The sequence below is a fragment of the Poecilia formosa genome, unplaced genomic scaffold, assembly GCF_000485575.1.
Source record: "Poecilia formosa unplaced genomic scaffold, Poecilia_formosa-5.1.2 Scaffold287, whole genome shotgun sequence".
Classification (NCBI taxonomy): Eukaryota; Metazoa; Chordata; class Actinopteri; order Cyprinodontiformes; family Poeciliidae; genus Poecilia; species Poecilia formosa.
This window is the reverse complement of record NW_006800226.1, coordinates 325,923-339,939: the sequence shown is the minus strand read 5'-3', so window position 1 is coordinate 339,939 and position 14,017 is coordinate 325,923. Positions and strand designations below refer to the sequence as shown.

At 37.4% G+C, this 14,017-nt stretch overlaps 1 protein-coding gene across 4 annotated transcripts in view; it reads left to right on the top strand.

The window, feature by feature from the left end:
- Positions 1 to 14,017, top strand: part of brsk2a (BR serine/threonine kinase 2a) — a 183,935-nt gene that overhangs the window by 107,371 nt on the left and 62,547 nt on the right. For all 4 annotated transcript variants that reach the window (XM_016681600.1, XM_016681601.1, XM_016681598.1 and 1 more), the window contains exon 2: positions 3,523 to 3,617. In XM_016681600.1, coding sequence (XP_016537086.1) covers positions 3,523 to 3,617 — 95 coding nt within the window. The remainder of the gene's footprint in view (positions 1 to 3,522; positions 3,618 to 14,017) is intronic.

Genomic DNA, 14,017 nt, shown 5'->3' with positions numbered 1-14,017 from the left:
AGAGTGATATTATAATGTTTCATAGAAGTACAACGGTCCTAAAAATATGTATACTGTAAAGTAAATTAGGAATAAAATATTCTGTAGTTGCTATTTTGATTTGATAGTGAGCTAAAATGGCAATTACCTTAATTTCTAAAATGGAGACTAGGAAAAAGCAAAACAACAAAAAAACATATTTAAGCTTTAAAACATACCACTCGCTCGCATATGGACATTACGATTACAGACAACTAGAATCCTTTGGTAATATTCTGATCCCTTATGTGTCAGCCAAAGTTTTACATGTAAATCCACAAGTTCAGACATTTTACCTGTTGACTCCAAAAAGATCCAGATGAAACCTGAGTGTTACCGAGAGCTTTCCATACATACACTGTGCAACCACTCCCATCTACCAATTTGTCATCCAGAGCTGCAGTATTCCAGTGAGATTAGCTCTCAATCCCACCTCCCCATCTCACAGGAAAACATTTTCATCACTTATTCTTTTCATAAAGTGCCAGATTTGTCATGCAAACTCCTATTTTGAACGTTCTTAAGCTATTTTATTGTAGCCACTTCATTTTTAAGGCATAGTGTTTATGCATTTTCTGTCTCAAAGCAACCTTAGATCTTCTGTTATTGTGCTCCAAACTTCCTTGTAACTCACAGAGTGATTGTAAAATCATAATGTGCTGTGTTCCCTGTGCACGTTTTTGTCTTCCTAATGTGCCCTCAGCTCAAGAAAAGCCTGGCTCTGTCAAAAGATGGATAGTGAGGCAAACAATTCTGTTAACTTTTCAGGCATTTGCAGATATATTTTCTCTTTTAATGTGTTTATCATGACTCATGAGCTTCTCTATAGCGGCCATTAACATATGATTATCATCTCAAAGCTAATAGCTTTGTCTGTTGTTCTCTTCTTCCTAAATCTAGTCGTTTTCCATCTTTAATGTTCCTTTCTTTCCTGTTTCCTTCCTTTTTCTGTCATTTTCTCTCTCGTGCTTTCACTCTTTTGTGTGACTCCACATTCTGCCCTGCAGCTCTTCAACATCCCAGATTGAAGCCTTACTCCCACACAATGCTCTCCATTATTGCTTAATTATCTGTGGCCTGCCATTTGAATAATGTGCAATCTCTTAATCTCTTTAACATTTGCTTTTGCTTGCTGTTATTTTTATTTCCTTCTAACTTTATTTTTTTCCTCTGCTGCTTCCCCCCCACGCCCCCCGAGTTCATTCTCGTTTCTTGTGATGTCCGAGAAGCATCAGAAAACTTCTTTATGCCAGTCCATGTTACACTTCCTCCTGAGAGCCAATTGACTCACTAGTCGGTTCATAAAACTGTACAAAAAACCCCCCAAAAAAACACTTAAAGTGTAAATAACCCCCCTCTGAAAGCATAAACCCACCCCTGGCAAATTTTGAAAATTTTCAGCAAAGTCAGCGGAGTCGAGAGACACAGCTGAGAGCGGGGTTGTGTGGGGGTGTGATCAGGACGAAAGAAATACTGTTGTCAACTTATCCACTCTTTTGCTATATTTAACAATTTTAAGACTCCTCTAGTGACTTTTTTTCAGAACAGCTGGTGATAAATCTAGCATCAATTTTTCTGTGTTGGAGACTTTTATGGCAAAAAACTTTCTGCAGCTCGGCTGCAGGCAGCATGTCAGTTCTGAGTGAGCAGCCATTAGCCGCTATTAGCTTCTTTTGCTTCCTCAGAACGACTGCAGCCAGTCTCACACAGTCATCTGTTCAACAGTATACCTTCGCTAATAGTCAGAGCAGAGGAGGCCTATTCTACTGCGTATCTACGTTGCAAATAAATCACACATTTGTAAAGCTAAGTAAAGCTATTGATCAGTGCTCGCCAGTCACCACGACAACTCTCACAACAACTCCTGACTCACCACCTGGCAGGGACAAAGAAGTGGGGAGGGAGAGCTGTGCTTTTATACCCAAAGTGATGGAGTTATACCAAGCCGCAATGCTGCAACCTGAGGAAAATTTAACTGCCTAAGAACCATTTGACAGGAAAGGCCAGGACAGGGTTTTTAGGACCAAATGATGGCGAATCTAAAGAATTGCACAAAAATGTCAAAATTTGCACAAAACATAGAGATAATCTATTTGGGTAGTTTATCTGTAAAAAAAAAAAGTTGATTTGGGGGCGAGTTTACTTTGGTAGTTGCAGCTTTGGTTGGTAAGATGTAGCAGAGTGTCATTTTTGACTAAACCCAAAGACATAAAATAAACAATAACCACTGCACCAGCTCACTGGTGCAGTGAGCTGGTGCAGACAGCTTACCTGTCTGTCTGTCTGTCTACAGACAGACAGACAGGTAAGCTGTCTGTCTGTAGCTTACCTTTCAAATTAAAAATGAATAGATAAATCTATTAAAGAAAATAATCTCAAATTAACAGAGCTAGACATTAAGGCCTTTAGAAATAATTATTTTTCAGAATTAATTCAATTCTGTTTTTTTTTTTCTTCTTCAAATTCTTTGTGAGATATATCAGGTGATTACCTTTATAGTCTTCTGTTCTCTGAAGCACCATGGCACCATAGGATAATCTATTAAAAGCATGGACTGACATGTGTTTTATATGGGTGCATTTGTTTCAGTTTGTTAAAAGTTATCTGATTGAATTTTTTGAAATGTGTATGTGACTGCATGGTCCCTGCAGAAAATCAATTGGAGCTTTTCTCATGGCTCCTGCCGTATCAAATGCACACGCTGCTTTATTCCAGTGAAAATGTGCTCATTGCAGTGTCCCTGTCTGTTGTCTTCACTGTTTGCGACTGATCATTTACCTGAAGCAACAGTATCTAGGGAGATTAAGTAAAATAGAGTAGCAAAAGTGCTTTTGTGTTCAGTAGAAAACCACAAGATTTGTTTGAGATATGGGAGAATACTTGTAAATGTATTCCTAGTAGAACACCAAACACGCAAATGTCTTTTCTTGTGTTGCTGTTTTGAAGTAAAGTGTTGTTATTTCAGCTACGTGGTAGAAATATGCCATCGTAATCCACTTCCCTCGGCTTTCTTCAATTTTATTTTAGTGTAATAGTTAATAATGAGTGCATGGCCATTGCTTTTTAAAGCTGTTTGTACTCAATTTAAATTCCAATTGTTTTCCATTGGTTTGGTACATTACAGAAATCAATAGCAGACAATAAACACTCACTCACTGCTTTTATGAGTCAAATCAACCTTAGAAGGGCAGTTCAAGTAACTGTGTTCACTCCAGAAGTCATTATGGTCATTTTGAACATGAGTTTACAAGCCATTTTACAGGTTTCTCATCAATACACATTATTAGTCTTAGCAAAAATATAACAGCAATTTTCATCACAATTCTATTTCATCTGTATGTTTGTAGATCCAAGCACTCTCTTGTTTACTGAGTAACATTCTATATGCGGTTTATACAATCAGCTTGTTCAGTGCTGCCATGCTCTTGCCTCAAATCGAAGAATAGACATCGTATTATTCAGAATTTCACATTAATGACCTGATTGTCTTTACTCTTTTCACAGGGTTGGTAAAGCTTGGAATTCACTGTGTGACCTGCCAGAAGGTTGCCATAAAGATCGTCAACCGCGAGAAGCTCAGCGAGTCGGTACTAATGAAGGTAAAGTTCCAGACTTAAGATTTATGGTTTTAAAATCGAATATTTTGGATTTTCATTCTGCTTTAGGTTTTTTGTTACATTGAAGAAACAGTTTTCAAAAGGCCTCATTATTTTTTGTCGTTTTTAAACAAATTATTTTGTGTAACAGATCGTTTAATCCTTCCCCCCTTGTTGATTTTTTTTATAAATATTTTTTTCTTCTGTTGTCACAAATCTTAAACTGCTGCATAATAATGATGGCATATGTTTTAAATCTAGTGTACAGGAAAGTCAAGCTGATACACGCTTTGCTACATATTTCTAGAAAAAGAAAAAGTTGTAACATCGTGGAATGTGTTGAAATGACATGCAGCACTGAACAAAAGTATTTTAAATGAGATCTTGTATTGATTCCTGAGTGAAAATGTAGTTTTCTGAACTGTGCTTTCTGTCACTTTTAGATTTACTCACCGCTTTACAAGTTCAGTTTTCATAAAAAAACAACAACAAGAGTTTAAGATTGATTCATCCTCAGCAGCTCGTCATATGCGAAGCAGTCTTGGTAAAGTTGTAGCAAATTCTACAGTCACTCATGTGTTCAATTTTGTTAGAAAGGGGTCAAGCAAACTATACCTCCACTCCCACTCATAAAAATCCCATTTTATTAAAAGATTTATAGTGAGCTACTTGAAATGTAAGTGCTATTAAAGTCTCAGTGCACCTCACCTGCGCAGTGCCTTGGTAGCTCAGATTTCATTTCACTGTAAAAATACTTTTTTTTTTTTCTTGCCAGTCTTTGCTAGATACTCAACCTTACTTTATGAGTGAACAGCCAGATTTAGTTGCAAGTTGGTCACTGAATTGCTGTGTCTAAAAATGACTGTGGCACTTCTTGCAGCAGATGCACTGCAAGAATTGTGTGTGTTCTGCACACACAGGGTCTGGAAAAAAAAAAGTCTTAGGCACCTGAATAGCATATGAGGCAATTTTTATCTTGTTCACTGCTACACAACACTTAAAAACAAAATAAAGTTGGGCTCTTTGCAATGCCTCTCCATAGACATATACAGGATTATTCTAAAAAGTTAGAATATTATAAAGATTATATGGTATATTGGTTTCTTACACATTAAATTAAATATTTCAAGTATTTGTTTTTCTTATTGTAATTTTGATTATTTTAGCTCACATATAGTGAAATACAGGTAAGAATTGGTGCTTAAATGCAAATAGTATTTTTTCTTTATTTTTATTTAAGTAAAATAACTTTTTTAGATAGTCAAATCGAAATGATATGATTTTAAGATGGTGTACATATTTCAGTTATTTGCACCGTGTATTTATGTAGTCTTTTGAGTCTGTTACAGGATGCCACACCCTTCTCTCTTCTTTATAAATGGCACAGCATCATAAAACACTCCAACCTCTGTTCTGGCTTTGCATCAATGTGTGCCTCACTCCATCAGGCCATCCCTTGAAAATATTTCTAGAGTTTCCCCAAAAAGACTTGACCTTGATCACTGCTAACTTTTGAAAGCTCGGATAAACATAAACCCTTGAAAAAACAAAAAAAATATTGTTTTGTATAACATTTCTTATTTATGCTGTTTGAAAATAAAGCACGTAAGGAAAATAACTACAATGAGGCTTAACTGAAAAATGTCTATTGAAAGCTTTGAAGCTGCAACTTTAAATATATTTTTGCTTAATCTTAACGAGACATATATGTACGTTCCTCATTAGATGTCATGATAATTTAGTGTCAGAAACTTTGATTGGCCACTTACCGCAGAGTTTCTCTCTCTCTCTTTTTTTAAATCAAGTTGTTTTTTGTTCTTTCTCATAACATCCCAGGACTCCTGCTGGGCAGCTTCATTCTGTCTCAGCTCAAAATAGTCATTATATGAAATTGTCTCTTGAGTTGATGGTATGGTTATAAAAAAATAAAACTAGCAGTAACCAAGAAACAAAGGACTATTTCTCAAGATGTTCCAACTTGGAAATTTTCTTTCACAGAGAGAAGTACTTACTGTAATTGTTGGCTTATGAGCTGGAAAGCAGGAAGTGAATGGGTTTGCTCACATCACAGGCCGTCTGAAATTTGAAATTCCCTCAGTTTTCATCATTTCATGCAGTAACACCATTAGACTTCAGATGAAATGCTCTCTGTGCTGGGATATTGCTGTTTGATAAACATTCTGTATAAATCAAGTCCTTGCTGTGTGGAAATCTCCCACAGTCTTGTTTTTTTTTTTCTTTTGCACTCACTCCACTGCTTTACTCTAGAAATAACTCCTTTTTTCTGTCTCTTACTCCACTCAACATGCAGTCAGGTATTTCCATGAAGGAAAAGACCATTTCTGGTCATTTCTGTCGCCTTTGCTCTGACAGAAGTATTATTAGGTGTAGCAGAAGTGGTTGGTGGAACAGCTGCAATATGTGACAGCAGTAAGGTGCGGCAAAAACTGACAGGTCTCCGACAGGACACACACTTGCTGAAGCTGCAGTTCAGAGCCAATTACCGAGCTCTGGCATTGTCATTCTTCGCCTAACTGCTGGTCCTCTGTTGGCGCGTGTGTAGCAAGCAGATGTGTACTGAAGTATCTGCATTGAAAGACAGAACTATTAGAGAGATTATTTTAAAGATATTAATGTAATTTTTCATCAAACTGCTTCAGAGAATTGTTAGAGAACCTTAGGGGACAAACGGCGTCATAAAGACAGATGCTCAATAGAGTTTTGGAAAAGTTTGAAACAGGATTTGGTTATTAAGAAGTATTTCAATCTTTGAGAATCGTAGACAGCTCCATGTAAACCAGTCATTGGAAACTGAAAAATTATCATCCAACTATTAAATACACTAAAAACACTTGCTGCAGACACAAAGTCTTGTTTGCAAGGCTAAAATGAAGGTTTCACAACTAGATCACATAAAATTTCAACAAAACATGCGTAAGTTTTGTAGTTGTACTGTGACAAAATATGAATGTTTCAAAGCACTTAAGATGCAATCTAAATAATTTCATTGTGTTCAGACATTTAGTATTAGTTTTGTTTGCAGCTTAATTGCATTGACCATGTTCTGGTAAAGTACTTTAAGCTCTTAATATCTTAACGTGGCATTTTCATTTAGTATAAATCCAGGTTTGTTGTACACAGAGGCTGAAGCAAACAGCTAGTCCAAGAGCAACCACACAGTTCACACTTCTGCATGGTCACAGCAACACTGATTTTGCAAATAAGATCCACAATCAAATCTCCAGTTCTGCGTTTCCTGCTGCTCCTGGACAGATGTTGACTGCATCCTCCAGACTCTTTTTTTCCTCCAAATATTCCAATTGTTTTGCACTGCAGTCTCTGGTGCTTCTTTTTGTCCTGTCTGCCTGTTTGCCTGTCAAACTGTCAATGTCACCGGGCAGCACTCTCCTGCTAGGCTCCGGCTGTGAAATGTCACCTTTTAATATGATAATGTCTTTGGTCCCCGTGGTGCCATTAGGGAGAAAATGTGACTCCCCTGGACAGGTCTGTGTGTGCAGCTCTGCTGAAGACACACTCGTGAACAGCTACAGATAATAGACAGAACTGCTCACTAAGAAAAGTTCTCCAGTACATATACCACACAGTGAGAGACGCATTACTATGTCTGCGCATGTATGTGTCCTTTATGACCTGTGTCATCCCTCTCCGTCTGTCCTTCTGCTGACTGGCCTTAAGAGTCAAAGGTCTACGGAGATGAGTAGACAGGTTGCATTAATTGTCTTAGAGATTTTTGGCGGAGACCTCTCGGCTCGATTCACTGTGTTGAACTTTATATAACTGATCTTGCAACATTTTAATCCATGGCCCTACAGGCTGTGACCTAATAGAACAGACGGAGCACTGAACCTTCTTGGATAACATATTCATCGGTGAACTTCCTGTCAGTTTTCTAACAAGGGAATAAGCCTTGACTGTTTTAAAGAACAAGCAGAAGCCAGTGTTTTTTTTTATTTTAAACATAAAATGTAGCAATGTAGCTACTTGAATAATAAGTGTCTCTGTCTGTGGGAAAAGCCGCCTGTCATATTTTGAAGGATGAGATGGAGACAGACGCATAGAGAATAAATTTTATGCACATATGACAGTATGTCAGCAGTATTCGGCAACGAGGGTAAACAGAACAGGGGACGGCAGCCTGATCTAAGTACTGTTGAAAATCAACCATTATTCTCTGTGTGTGTGTTTGTGTGTGTTTTGAGTCCATATCTCAAGACCTGGGTCCATGTTTCTGAAAGTCAGCCAGCTTCTCTGTCTTTATCTGCCACAACTGTGCCGTGGGCCTCGGAGGATGAGACTCAGTGGGAACAGGAGGCGGGGTGAAAGAGAACAAGGCAAAATAGAGAGAGATGGACATGCTGTGTGGACCCCCCACTGAGACGAGATAACACAGATGCCTGTGTAGGGACATCACATCTCTACTTACATTTCCTCCCTAAAGTGGGAGTGTTTTCTATTGATCTGTTAACATGACATTCACACAAACAGAGCAGGGAAGTTGTCATGGTTATTACTGGGGTTGCATGCAAATAAAATAATATCACTAAAATGACAATAAAGTCTGACATTTTGCTAAGCTGAGCATGCATGCCAGACAAAGCTAGTGAACACATATAAGAGACGTGAGATTTTAAGCTCAAGCAAAGCATAAAAGTATAGAAAAGCCAATAGAGATTCAGCTTTACGGCTATAACTGTGTCGGTATTGACCCGTTTGAGATTATCACATCATAACTTTACCTAAAAATGTCATGGTTTGACTATATTGTGCAAAATTTGTGCAGTACAATATTACCACCAAAATTTAATTTAATTTAAAATAAAATGTGAGAACTCTTGTCACTGCTTGTAAAACATATAATATTGATTGTCAGAGCTATAATAAAATAACATTTATTGATTTTGATAGGAACAAAAAAATGCTCAAGTAACTTTTAAAACTTAATCACCAAAAAATGTGGACTAAATGCACTTGCTTTCAACTGCTTATTGTCCAAAATGTTACACATGTTTTATTCTTTGACATTATATTAAAAACAGTAGGAACCTAACAAGCCAGTATTAGCCGCTTCATCTGCCAAGCTATCAGTTTGGGGTAGCAAGCCTACAGTCAGCTGCCGTATAGACATGCCATTCATAGCCTGCCAACGATAGCTGTAAAGCGGTATTGCCTTTAGAGTGACAGATGTAACATCTTTAGTTTGAGCACCGTCACTATGCATGTTTTTTTGCAGCTAGATATATTTCTAAAAGCTCAAATGTGTTATTAATGCTTGGGAGGGTGTACTACCTTTCTTTCAGCCAGATGACTGTTTTCAGCAACATTCAGAGGTTGTTATTATATAGCCCATTTCAGATCATGGTGGCACAAAAAACACTGAACAATGAACCCTCTATTTCAGATCATTTTGTCCTTAAACAAGATACAAGTCAATCTGCTGAAATCAAAGGTCTTTCAGAGATTGCAGTTTAGAGTCCTGAAATAAAGGGAAGTATGCAACTTCGGGGAAATGTTTATCTCTGCGCAATCAATTTCAGACACGGGAAGATGAGCCTCTGGTTTGTGCTCAGTACTGACCTACTGCTTCTTCAGCTGTCTTTACTGCATGGTGGCAAAAGTGGTATGAGCTCATCCCTCAATTGCTGGGTTTCTGGTTCGATTCCCACTCTGTCCACCTCTGTCATTGTGTCCTTGGGCATGACGGTTCACCCAGCTTGCCTGCTGGTTGTAGTCGGAAGGCCTGATGGCATCTTTTGCCTGCCTCTGTCGGTGTACCCCAGGGCAGCGGTGGCTTTTATCCAGTACTTAGTATGTCAGTGTAGCATGAAGCGCTTTGGGGTTCTCTGAATTTGATAAAGCGCTATACAAGTACAAGCTATTTACCATTTAGCATTTACGTTGTATTTTATCTGCTTGTCCCTCTCGTTCCCAATTATTGTGATTATGGGATGAATACCTTCAATGGTCACTTTAACGGTCACTGCATGTCCAGACCGTTCAGGTGTCACCAGGCATAAAGAACACATAGATCACTAAACAAATGAATGATCTGAAAAGGGCGTATATGTTTCAAACAGCGAGAGAAAACTTTGTTCACTCTGGCAATCCATGAAAAGGACTCCAACCTGTAGAAGTGGTGTGATGGAAAAATAAAGTTTATCTCGACAGCAGCAAATGTATGGCATCTTTTGCCTGCCTCTGTCAGTGTAAAAGATACATTAAATGTATCTTTTAAATCAGATACATTTAATATCTTTATATCTTGAAATGTCCTTAACTCTTTTAAGTGTCCAAGGTTTCTGTGTGATTAGTAATATAAAAATGTTAAGAATCTGGCTTTTTGCATCCTGTGGTCAAAAATTATTAAAACCTAGCTGATGCACATACCATTTTCTTAATTTCATTTTGGCTTGGTAATATTGAAATACTATCCTTTCAAATGAATGTTTGTCATGACACAATGGTATTTCTTGTTCACTGTCTGACATGGGCTGCATAATAAAATAAAATAAAAAAAAACTATAAAGGGGTCCAAGGACCCTCACAGACGGGTAGAAATGATAAAATTGACATCAAAGAGACCTTTTGGTCAGACAGAAAAGGAAGCAATATTTGAATTTTGCTCGAGTTTAGCAGAGCCTTAGCAACTCAAGATAATGGGATGCAAGTACAAGGGTCACCTTCTTCTCTTTTAAAATTCAATGCATAGAGATGGATAGCAGCAGGAAGTGAAAATGACAGAAAACCCCAGAAAAGAAATTATGGTGTCAAAATAATTAAAGAGCATGCAGACTGTCGCAGCATTTAGATCAATTTCTGTCTAGCTTAGTCACTATGTTCTAGTGAGCAATATTTTATTTCTTATTTTGAAAAGTGGCTCAAAGAATTGGGCCTTTAGAAACCGGAAGACATGAATTACTATTTGAAAGTATGCTTCCCTCTGATCAACTTAAAAATATACTTAATACAAAATGTCAGTCATAATAAATCCACATTGTGCTTTCTCATCTTTTTCTCGTGTATCAATGCAATTCCTAAGACCTTTAGCATTTTGGTCACCATTATTTGCATCAGGTGTTGGCCTTTAATCTAGTAAAAGTTGGTCCAACCTACTAATTAAATTAATTCAAGAAACAAATCCAGTGACATTCTAGTTAGGTATTTAGGATTATGTCCTAGATGACTGAGAATCTACACCAGTGTAAATTAATGGCAATCAGAGTGTGAAGTCATGACATTTGGAAAATAATAGCCATCATTTCAGCTCACAAAATGCAATGGGTACCTTCTAGAAAATGGTTGAGGGCTCTCTAGGTTAAATTGTGCTTCAACAGATTCAATTAAAACTGTAAGACGGAAATATTTTACCACAAGAGAATATTGTGCATTGTTCTTGAACTTTGAGAAAGCCTAATTCTGTTGATGATGGGTGTTAGACATACCTGTTGAGGACACCGATATAGGGGAGAAGATGGATGAGAACGAAACATTTACTGCAGCATAATATTAGCTTTACCATGTCTTACACAACACAACCTATCTTTCTAGAGAAAGGGAAAACTTTATTAAGGCTCTGCGTAGTCTAGGGCTGAGTTAAATCATTACAAGCTTGCAGCACTAACAACTGGCATAGGGAGTGGGGGTATCTTTGGCATGCAGCAGTTGGTAGTTGCTGTTGTTGCCTGCTCTGTTTCTCCCTCTGAGCCAGCGAGCTGGTGGCGGCTGCTGCTGTCGGGATAAGGACAACTAATTAGCCGGAGTGACTTTCTCTCCTCCTAAAGCTGCATGACATCAAAGTCACTCTGCTGTCCCCAAGCCCAGAGAGAGAACAGAAGAGAGGGAGAGGAGGGATGAAGAAAGGGAAGGGTGCATGTGGGGGGAGGGTTGGGATGGTGGATGAACTTAAAGTTGCAATATTTTCTGAAGATGATTTGGAATATCAATGCTTTACTTATTTTTTAATTATGATTTTTTTTTATTAGAGGGTTTTTTTTGTCTGTCTTGCCCTTGATTTACAAAGTTCTTTAACCACACTTCCTTAATTGTATTTTGCTTCATATTAGTTGAAGTTTGAATGTCATCATTTAGATTTTACACTGCCAGATTATAGTTAATAAATATAGTGAACTTTTACAGTATAAAAGTAATCTCTAACTTAAAAGTTGACATTGTGTTGAATCTATACATGCCAAAAACTGAGAAAATAGAAGGTTTGATGTATTACTAAGGATGTTTTTTTCTATAACAATCAGGCTGAATTGAAGATGAATTTCTATCAGGCTTTGGTTGCTATTTTTTTTTTTTAGTTGGCAGGGCTGTGACTTTTCTATTCTACGAACAAAGACACACTGATCTGAACTCCCCCATTGTAGCTCTGACTGCATGTTTCGGGTCATGGTTCTCCTGGTATGAAAACAGCCTTAGTGTCATGTTTTATTGCATCCTCTAACATTCATGTCTTAAAAAAACAAAAAAAAAACAAAAGACGTATTCCTGTATTTAGCTTCACCCATCTTCCCAACAAAAATTACTATTAGGAAAACGTATCTCCACATGGTTTCCAAACGAGGATGTTTTATTTAGGGTGACCGTATGAAGTTTTTTTTTTTTTCTTCCTGCTGCACAAATCTGTTTATGTAAGAAAAAGAAAAATCCTTTTGTACTCATCCAGCCAGAGCACATTCTTTCACATATATTTGCTGTCCTCTACATAACTTACGGTAAACTGCAAACAGGTTCTTTTTGTGTCTTTCTTTCAACAATTACGTTTATTTTTTTATTTTTTTTATTTTTTTTGCCATTTTCCCATAGTGGCCAAGTTGATGGAGTCCACAAATAACAGTTTTCGTGATGACAAATATTTTCACCGTTGCTATGAGGCTCTGCTGCTTCTCTGACCTTGCCACAAGTCTCTTGTGCATTTGTGACTTGATCTATTCACTTCATACTCTTTTAATATGCCAATGATGCATTTGAACAATGCATGTTCATGATGCTGTTTGGTCACTATTGTTCTATAATTAAACATTGAAGCTTTTCATAGACCATTTGTATTTATACTGAGATTACATTGTAAACATCGGAGTCTATTTAATAATTATGTGACTTCTGAAAATATGTCTTTTTATGCCTGTCAAAGTAAAATGAGCTAAAACATATATGCAACCTTGTATTTATTTCAAAAAGTCCAGTTATGAGCTAATTTGTGTTGATTCACATAAAAACGCCAGTAAAATAAAACAAGATTGTGGTGTGAAACACTGTAGAGAGGAAGGGGTATGAAGACTTTTTACAAGGCTTTGTATACCAGCCAACAATAAACTGTTGAGTGAGTGAGGAGCGTAATGCTTTGACCACATGAATCAGTTTTAATCATGTTATCCTGACACTTCAGTGACTGCAACACAGCTTTTCTCTCTGCCATCTTTTCTCTTTCCCTCCTAATGATTAGATTGGCCATTTTGTATTGCCACCAGTGGGTTGGGTAAAGAGAAGCCAGTGTGTGGATTGTGCACATCCAGGCCTCGGAGCGTGCACAGACACTGCTTGAAATAAATGGCTTTCATATGTTCTGCCCCTGCGAGCTGATCTATCAGCTTTGTATGGTTCTCAAGCAGAAGTTGGGGCTTAACTCACAGTTAGATCTTGATAGCTTGACTGCACACCAAGCCTACTGAGGTGATTTAGCTGCTCCCTTCACTCTTTGTTTGTTTAGTGCATTTAAGGGTTATTTTTTTACCCTACAATTTATAGGGATAAAACACGAGATAGTAATCCAAAATCAGCTGTTTCTTGTTTTTTTTAATTTTTTAAAATCTTTTTAGAAAGTCTATTTTACATCTTTTTGTGAGCTCATTCTTCCCTCACAGTAATGTGAAGGAATGGATCTGATGCCATTGATATTCCCTAACAGGTAAAGCCTTTAAACAAGTTCTTTTCTACATTATGAGCCAATATGAAGGCCACTCGGCATTCTGCTTCCTAATCTGTCCTCAAGTCACTGTTCATAAATCAATGTTTATTACCGTTTTTCACCAGCTTTGTTGACGAAGCTCTGTTGAAATTGGAAATGTGCAATCAATTTAATCCACAGGGTGTCAGATATTTGCAGTTTGTAGGCTATAATATTAACTTTAACTTCACCAACGTTTCCCTTTTTGTTTTGGTTGCCGTTAATTGAAAATGCAAAACATTAAAACACTATAAACCGATCTCTTGAGGGAGTCTTATTTTGTGCCGCTTTAAACAGCTCTTTTTGCTGTTGCTTCATGCGATGGCAAAGCTTATCAAACACGCGGTGTTGTTTGATTTTTTTACCTTTCATATATCTTATCAAGATAAAACAGAGATGAGTGTAGACAGAATAATGAAATGGAGGTGAACAG